The 8,434-nt window shown below is 51.5% G+C and overlaps 2 protein-coding genes across 5 annotated transcripts in view; both read left to right on the plus strand.

Moving 5' to 3' along the window:
- Positions 1–3,566, plus strand: part of Rnf31 (ring finger protein 31) — a 12,045-nt gene extending 8,479 nt beyond the window's left edge. For 3 of the 4 annotated variants that reach the window (XM_031361305.1, XM_031361303.1, XM_031361306.1), the window contains 7 exons: positions 915–1,029; positions 1,149–1,267; positions 1,517–1,630; positions 1,775–1,832; positions 2,514–2,610; positions 3,152–3,320; positions 3,426–3,566. In XM_031361305.1, the coding sequence (XP_031217165.1) occupies positions 915–1,029; positions 1,149–1,267; positions 1,517–1,630; positions 1,775–1,832; positions 2,514–2,610; positions 3,152–3,320; positions 3,426–3,479 (726 nt within the window). In that variant the 3' untranslated portion in view covers positions 3,480–3,566. The remainder of the gene's footprint in view (positions 1–914; positions 1,030–1,148; positions 1,268–1,516; positions 1,631–1,774; positions 1,833–2,513; positions 2,611–3,151; positions 3,321–3,425) is intronic. The other variant, XM_031361302.1, reaches the window with a different exon arrangement.
- A 141-nt stretch (positions 3,567–3,707) lies between these two features.
- Positions 3,708–8,434, plus strand: part of Irf9 (interferon regulatory factor 9) — an 8,171-nt gene continuing 3,444 nt past the window's right edge. Inside the window, exons 1-7 of the mRNA XM_031361307.1 lie at positions 3,708–4,144; positions 4,963–5,143; positions 5,452–5,635; positions 5,825–5,898; positions 6,056–6,203; positions 6,301–6,372; positions 7,155–7,496. Coding sequence (XP_031217167.1) covers positions 4,964–5,143; positions 5,452–5,635; positions 5,825–5,898; positions 6,056–6,203; positions 6,301–6,372; positions 7,155–7,496 — 1,000 coding nt within the window. The 5' untranslated portion in view covers positions 3,708–4,144; position 4,963. The remainder of the gene's footprint in view (positions 4,145–4,962; positions 5,144–5,451; positions 5,636–5,824; positions 5,899–6,055; positions 6,204–6,300; positions 6,373–7,154; positions 7,497–8,434) is intronic.

Consider the following 8,434-nt stretch of genomic DNA (forward strand, 5'->3'; position numbering starts at 1 on the left):
GAGAAATTTAAAGCCAACTGTGGTGAAATACACTTGTAATTCCAGCACTGAGGGGTTGTATTGACTGGTGGATCCCTGGCCCCGCTGGCTAGCCCTCATATCTTGTTTGTGTTCCTGGCTAGTGAGATACTCTGTCCAGTATCCAGAGGTGATCCAAGGCATTATACCCTGGCCTCTGCTCATGTGTGCACACACACATGTGCACATTCACACACAGAACACAAAGCTTCCTAGGGGAGGAGTCAGGCCTGGAGAAGGACACGGAGGAGCGAAGGGAGGAGAGTGAACATAATTCCACACAGGCAAAAGTTCTGTCAGGAAATGACTAGAAGCTGAACTGAGAGCAGCTAGATCCCTGAGAGCAAGAGGCACATGGTTGGAGCCAGCTTCCACAAGAGGGCAGCCCTTGAGGCCAAGTGACACAGTGTGTGGCTTTCATTTTGAGACTAAGCACAAAGAGTGACACCAATCATTTGTCTTTTAAAAGGTTGGCTTGATACCCGAAACCCTGGGCCTGTATCACAGAACCTAGCAAAACGATGCCTGTAGTTATCCCTCCGGACCTCAGGGTTAGCATGCTAGCAGCACGGAAGCTCCCTACTATCTACTTTGAAAATGGAGAGTGGGGTAGAGTGAAGCAGGCCATATTGGAAGGAGGATCCAACAGTTACTTGGAGTGAGGTGTAGCAGTGGGCACAGAGAGGTTAAAGTTTGGAAGAGAACAACCAAGCTTTATGGGTGACTGTAATAGTGTGGGGAAATGAGTGGCCCTCGGTGTTAGGATCTCAGTGAATGGTGGGCAGCATGGATGTGAACAGTCTGGGACCGCTAGGTGTGAGTAGTTGGGCCAAGAAGCCCGACTAGGGCATGGGATGGAGCATTCATCACAGCACAGCCTTCTTCCCTCCTTGCAGTGGGAGGAGCAGCACAGAGGGCGGAGCTGTGAGGATTTCCAGAACTGGAAACGCACCAATGATCCAGAGTACCAGGCTCAAGGCCTGGCAATGTACCTTCAGGAAAATGGCATTGGTAAGGCCACCCCGCTTAGCCTCTGCTCATAGTCTGATCCGCAGTAGCTCCCCGCTGGAGGGAGGGCCTGGGTGTTGGCGGCCTTGCCCTAACCCTGAGCGGCTGCCCTCACTTGACAGACTGTCCAAAATGCAAGTTCTCTTACGCACTGGCCCGGGGAGGCTGCATGCACTTCCACTGCACGCAGTGTCGTCACCAGTTCTGCAGCGGCTGCTACAACGCCTTTTACGCCAAGAATGTGAGTTCAGAGAGCGAGGGAAGGGAAAGGTGTGGGAGGCTGCTGTGGGGCTTGAGGGGCGGGGGCCAGGAAGGGGAGAGAGGTCAGTAGGATAGAAAACGTCTCTCTGTCCTCTTCTCCCCTTTGCTTGCTCCAGACTTGTACTGTCTCACTCTCCTCTCATGCCCATGCCTCCTTGCATGGAGGGTTCTTCAGGGTCCAGGACCCCAACAGTTTCCTATTTCCTTCTTCTATCTGGGTTTTTACCAGAAATGTCCAGACCCTAACTGCAAGGTGAAAAAGTCCCTGCATGGCCACCACCCTCGAGACTGCCTCTTCTACCTACGGGATTGGACTGCTGCCCGGCTCCAGAAACTGTTGCAGGTCAGAGGTGGCCAGCCTGGCTAGGTGGGCAGCTTGCTCAGAGACAGGGTACAGGATGGGCAAGGGCAGAAAAGACTGAATGCTGAGAAGTGGGGCAGTGGCTGGACAGAGACAAACGATGCTCCTGTCTCTACTTCTCCCTAGGACAATAATGTCATGTTTAATACAGAGCCTCCAGCTGGGACACGGGCAGTCCCTGGAGGTAAGTGTCAGACAGACCTCTAAAGTGGGGATGGTAGACTGGGCTCTCATTGTGATGGGTAAAGATGCAGGGAGGCTTGGTCTGGGGTCCTTTGTCTGCCCTTTTGCGTGGCCATTAACCTCTCCGTGCTTATTTCTTCCCATGAAATGAGGATAATATCCACCTAATGGCTATGTTTCCTAAGGTATCATTAAAACACTTGGCCTTTAAGTGTCTGCTCATGTTCTCTAATAGTTCAGATTCATTAATTAACTCTGAGTAATTAATGATACCCGCCAGTTGTTTGAGGTTTTAGGCTACAGTTTTAGGTTCTATGCTGGTAACAAAAGAAGTGGAATAAGGTTCTAACCTACCCTGCTCACCCTCTAGGTAGAGGTGAGACCTCCAGAGAATAAGTTGGCTGTGCAGGAACTAAACCAGGAGAGCAGTTTTGAGAGCATGTGGCAGGGCAGCCTAAGCTACCTAGATTCACACACCTACTACATACATATATACACAGAGCATGTGATTATGGACCACAAGCCATGTTGGTAAAAAGTAGGGCAGCAAGATCTTCACTGCCATTTCTCAGTCGCTGTGCCTCTGAAAGCGTCTCCAAAGTGCAATGGAATTACTCTTGCTCAAGCAGGCTGTCCTGGGCTCAGAGCCCCCTCCCGACACGTGTCCCTTCCTTCCTCTTAGGGGGCTGCCGAGTGATGGAACAGAAAGAGGTCCCCAGTGGGTTCAGGGATGAAGCTTGTGGCAAGGAAACTCCACCTGGCTATGCCGGCCTGTGTCAGTGAGTGCCTGCCAGCGTGTGGAGCGTGGCATTGGGATGTGGGCTAGGCTGCCCAGGCAGTAAGGTGGGGGCTCTGGGGCCATTTGGTCCTTCACAAAGTAGGAGGGAGGAAGAGAGGGAGACCTCTGGCCAAGTGCATGGATGGGTGGTGGCAGGCAGCATAAGATAACTGATGGACACTGCCCGCAAGAACAACAGGCAAAGGAGCTAATAGTTTTGCTCAGGTAAGAATCTGAGTGTGTCCAGGCCAGCCAGGGCCATTTACACAGAAAAACACTGTCTCAAAACAACAAAATCCCAGTGTGCTCCAGTGAGACAGCTGTGTGGGTTGGTAAAGGTAGTTAGTGCCAAGCATGGGAACCAGAGGTCTGTCCCCCAAACCCACATGGGAACCAACTCACAAGTTGACCTCTAACTTGCATATGTTCACCGTGACCCAAGTGCGGGTGGGTGCAAAAACATAACAATAAAAACAAGGTGTAGGGCGCATGCGGTTAGTATTAAACGGAAGAATAAATCCTCAGCTCCCTCACCTCCCCAGGGCACACTACAAAGAGTATCTTGTGAGCCTCATCAATGCCCATTCACTGGACCCAGCAACCCTGTATGAAGTGGAGGAGCTGGAGACAGCCACTATACGATACCTGCATTTAGCTCCCCAGCCCATGGATGGAGAGGAGCTTCCTGCTTACCAGGCGCGATTGTTACAGGTATGAGGGTCATGCCAAGCTTTTCCCCTCCCTTCCAAAAGTCACCCGTGACAGCCTCTCTCTCCACTGCAGCTTTCTGATACTATTATCCTCTGTCCTTTGCAGAAGCTGAGAGAAGAGGTACCCTTGGGACAGAGTATTGCCCGCAGAAGAAAGTAGCTGAGGGCCGGGTCCTGATGGGACTTTTCCAGAACCAGCCCTCAGCACCAGTTCCAGCACCAATAAAGAGGCATCTTATGGCCTAGGCTTCCTGGTGGTCCTTCTTCCTGGCCTCAGCACCTAGGGGCATTAGGGAAAGGGAGGGGGTAGAGGAATACATCTTGTTGGAAGGGCTCCCTGCAGCCTACCATCCAAGCACCCCTGGATCCTGGCCAGGAAGAAATGAAACGACGCGGATGAACAACAGAGACCCTCCACATCTAACCACCTGGCTCGGGCTCAGCTTCCTCTTCTCCCTTCATTTCCCTCCGCTGCTCTGTGAGAATCACCTAAAGTTTGCGGAGCAGACGCTGTGGGGAGCACACATCAGTCTCCTGGTCAGATCTGGAGATTGCCTTCCTGGGAAACAGACACGGGGAGTGGTTCTGGGTGGAAGGAGGAGTCTGACCGGAGTCGCAGGCCCAGGGTTCTGTTGACGAAAGCTTCGGTTGCTGCTTCCCTCTGGTGGCAACTGGTTGCCTTGCAACTCGGACCACGTGATTTCTAGGAAATGCACCTCCCAGGAGAAGAACTGAAACTTAGGGTGGGGACTGTAGAAAGGGGAGGAGAGAGATCAAAAACAACCTAGAACAAGCTAAGCCTGGGACATCCTCTGCTGCGCTCAGGTAAGAGCAACTCTGCAGGGGGAACCAGCTGGAAGCATTGAGAAGGGGCTGGCTGGTGAGGGCTCCTAGGGCCCTAAGCTACAGGGAGTGTCAGAGAGAGGCTTGTGAATCTGAAAGTAGGTTTGGCCTGAGAGAGACTGAGAGAGGCCTCGTGGACAGGCCAGGAAGGACTGCTGCCAACTTACTGTTGAGGAAAGTCCTTTGCTAGGCTTCAGTTGACCTTTGTTTTTCAGGCCCTGCCCACTTCTTCAGCTCCACCCTTGCCCCCAGCTACTGCCCCACCTACCCCTCTACCAAAGAGGGGCACTATAGTGAGAAGGTCTGCAGGCTGGGGAGATGCCTTAAGAGCAAATATTACCTCTGTAGATGCTTGGAATCTAAACAGTCTGTTACAAGGAACAGGTCATTAAGGGAATTCTCCCGAATAATACATTTCTGAAACACCTCAACTTATTAAGACCAATGTCCGAGGTTTCCTTTCAGGTGTAATAACTTGGAATATTAAGAAGAAGTTTTAAGAAATAGTTTCAGAGAATGTTTCTAGAGAGAAAAGAACTTGGAAGGGTCTTCAGGGGAAGGCTGTTGCATGGAGCTGGCCCTGGTGGTCAGGGGTCGGCAGGTGCTTCCCTGAGTTGTTGGTTCTCCTTAGGCATGACGCCACATATCTTTGATCATTTTGGAGGCAGGTGAATCTCTCTGAGTATAAGTCCAGTTTGGTGTATATAGTGAGTCCCAGGCCAGCCAGGATAACATAGTGAATTGAAGTTCGGTCCCGAAGTTGAAAAATAGTTCTTCTGTATCCTGCTTCCTCTTCCTAGGATGGCCTCAGGCAAAGCACGCTGCACCCGAAAGCTCCGGAGCTGGATAGTGAGTCAGGTGGAAAGTGGGCAGTTCCCAGGGGTGTGCTGGGATGACACAGCCAAGACCATGTTCCGGATTCCCTGGAAGCATGCGGGCAAGCAAGACTTCCGAGAGGACCAGGATGCTGCCATTTTCAAGGTGAGAGTTCCTTTCAAGAAAAGGATGGTGTCTGCACTGGTGTGTCTGTCCCAAAGCACTTCTGTCTCTCTGGGGTTTGGAACAAGGAAATACTAGAAAGTAGAAGCAGCCATGTCATTTGGAGAGATATGGTCAAAACTGACTAAGGGCTTGAAGCCGGCAAGAACAGAATACAAACCCAGTGTCGGCTCATCTGATTTCAGGTCCAGTACAGTCGCTCAGGCCCCATGCTTGTGCAAGTCAGCCATTTGTAGGGACATCTGGATTATGTAATACTTTCTTTTCTTCGTGTCATCTCTTATTATTAGGCTTGGGCACTGTTTAAGGAAAAGCACAAAGACGGGGACATAGGACACCCCGCTGTCTGGAAGACTCGCCTACGCTGTGCCCTCAACAAGAGTTCCGAATTTGAGGAGGTTCCTGAGAGAGGTCGTATGGATGTTGCTGAACCCTACAAAGTATATCGAATACTGACAGCAGGAACCCTCCCTAGTGAGTACTCCCTTGCCCAGGCGCTCCTAGAAGGGACGGATTGACAAGGATAGAGATAAGAGCCCTCTGTAGGCTGACAGGCCTTCCCGGGCTCTCTAGTCCTGCCCAGCTTTCTGTTGCTTCAGATGCTTACTCCCCAACCCTCTTTGTAGAAGACCTAACTTTCTTCTACCTGCAACATTTCCACAGCCCAACCACGAAACCAGAAATCACCATTCAAGCGACGTATCAGCTCTGTGTCACCTGAGAGGGAAGAGAATAAGGTAAGGAAGGGTACTACTGAGAAGTTGACACTTATCCCTCCCTGCCTTCAAGGCACCCTTGACAGTATGAGTGCTGAGGAAGGAGAATAGGGAGGTCAAAGAGTGGGATGTTATAATGGGGGGGGCTGTATGCCAGTGAGAGATGTTGTATCTGTAGGAAAATGGGAGGACCAATGGAGTTGTAAACCACTCAGACGGTGGCAACAACATCGATGGCAGTGGTGGTAGTGGTGGTGACAACGACAGCCGTGGCAGCAGCAGCAGCAGCAGCAGCAGCAGCAGCAGCAGCTCTGAGCTAGAGGAAGGTACAACAGCGTCTCCCCTACCTCTATGTCTTTGCACATCTTCTCTCCGGCGTTTCAGTCCCACACTGAATGATCAGTGCCTTTGCCTCTCTTCCAGGAGCTTGCGCAATTGAAGCCACCATTAAAGAGGACCCAGTGTTCGTAGAGCATCAGCCTCCTCTGAACTCAGGTGTGTGGCCTTTCTGACCCTTCCCTGTTCCCTTCTTCTTCGGTCTGCTTCCTCTGACCTTGCCTTCATTGTCTACCCAGCTAAGGCTTATAACAGGGCCCACCTTATCCTAGGAGAACCTCTTCTGCGAAGTTCGAAGTCCATGTGGCTGATCATACTTTCTAGAGCTTTTTCCGCCCTCAGGAGGCACCTTAAGTACTTTGTTCCTTGAACAGCCACATTGAAACATTTATTTCTTTATCATCCAGAAAAATCCAGTCTGTGAGGCCTTCTTGTACACTGTGCAGCCATGAGCATTAAGCTCTGATGGGCGTGACTCCTGAGTGATGGGAGAAAGGAGGAAAGCGTCCACGTGCAGAAGGAAGGCACCTTTCTTTTTTTCTGTTTGTAAAGACAGTTTCATAAAGACAGACTGACCTCAGGCTCACTGTGTAGCCAAAGATGACCTTGAATTCCTACCATGCTGGGTCTAAGGGTTTATGCGATACTGGGGATTGAACCCTGCCTGGGCTTTAAGCATAGTAGGCAACCATTCTTTCAACCAAGCCACATCATCAGACAAAAGGAGCCTTCTCTAACTAGGAAGGAGCTGCCTCGGCCCTGCAACCTTGTCTCCCAGTGCTTTCTTGGATTCCTGCTCTGCACCTCAGTTTTCCCATTAACAAAATGCGGACACTGGACAACACGGAACTTCACTTTTCTAAAGCCTTGTGGGGAGAGGGCCTCTTAGCAGCCTCTGGGTTCCTCCTGCACCTAGTGCAGCTATGCTCTTCTGTCCCCAGACTTCTCGCTGCTGCTCACCTTCATCTATGGTGGACGAGTGGTGGGTAAGACCCAGGTGCACAGCCTAGACTGTCGGCTTGTGGCTGAGCGCTCAGACTCCGAGAGCAGCATGGAGCAGGTGGAGTTTCCCAAACCCGACCCACTGGAGCCTACCCAGCGCCTGCTGAATCAGCTCGAGAGAGGCATCCTGGTGGCCAGCAATTCCAGAGGCCTCTTTGTTCAGCGCCTTTGCCCCATCCCCATCTCCTGGAACGCACCCCAGGCCCCACCCGGGCCTGGCCCTCATCTGCTGCCCAGCAATAAGTGTGTGGAGCTCTTCAAGACCACCTACTTCTGTAGAGGTAAGGGTGTCCCAGCTGGGCACCTTAGGACTCCCCTTCCTTGTTATCCCCTGGGCCCCGGGGTAGGTTTCCCCACTACCCCCCCTAATAGCACATCTGCACTGCATGGGACCCCAGCATTGTGCGATACACATGCTATGTGGCCATATGTTCCACTCTGGCAGTCTTCCCTAGCCAAGGCCATGGTAGATGAGGTTCAGCTTTGGGGAAGCAACATGGTTATGTGACTATGTACAATTGAGTTCACGTGGATTTTTAAGCCTTGTGACTATCTCCTCATACGTTGGCATACACTGTAGGCATCTCCTCCTGTGACTGTCCTGGAACTCACTCTGTACACCAGGCTGGCCTCGAACTCAGAAATCCACCTACCTCAGCCTCCCGAGTGCTAGGACTAAAGGCGTGGGGGTGTGCCACCACTGCCCATCTCCCTCTATCCACTATTTTTTTTTAAAGATTTATTTATTTATTATTATATGTAAGTACACTGTAGGTGTCTTCAGACACACCAGCAGAGTGCATCAAATCTCATTACAGATAGTTGTAAGCCACCATGTGGTTGCTGGGATTTGAACTCAGGACCTTTGGAAGAGCAGTCAGTGCTCTTAACTGCTGAGCCGTCTCTCCAGCCCTCTATCTACTCTTAAGATTCCAGTTACAGCCTCTAAATCTGAGCAGAGGAGTGGAGAGAGGAACATTGAGGACAGTGTGGGTGTCTAGGATCATGGTGTCCTAGTATTGGGAGAGTACACAAGCAACCAAGGGGTTGGTAGGTAGGGCTGCTTCTGAGGGCTGCGAGCCTCTCGGCAGGAGCCTCTGCTGCTGTAAACTGCAGGGAGGGGCTGCCTTTCCTGCAGCAGCAGGGAGAGCAGCTTAGTTCTTCCTTGCAGCTCTAAGCTACAGCTTCTGCTCTGGCCTTGGGTGTCTGTGTTACCTCC

The sequence above is a fragment of the Mastomys coucha genome, unplaced genomic scaffold (genome assembly GCF_008632895.1).
Source record: "Mastomys coucha isolate ucsf_1 unplaced genomic scaffold, UCSF_Mcou_1 pScaffold9, whole genome shotgun sequence".
NCBI lineage: Eukaryota > Metazoa > Chordata > Mammalia > Rodentia > Muridae > Mastomys > Mastomys coucha.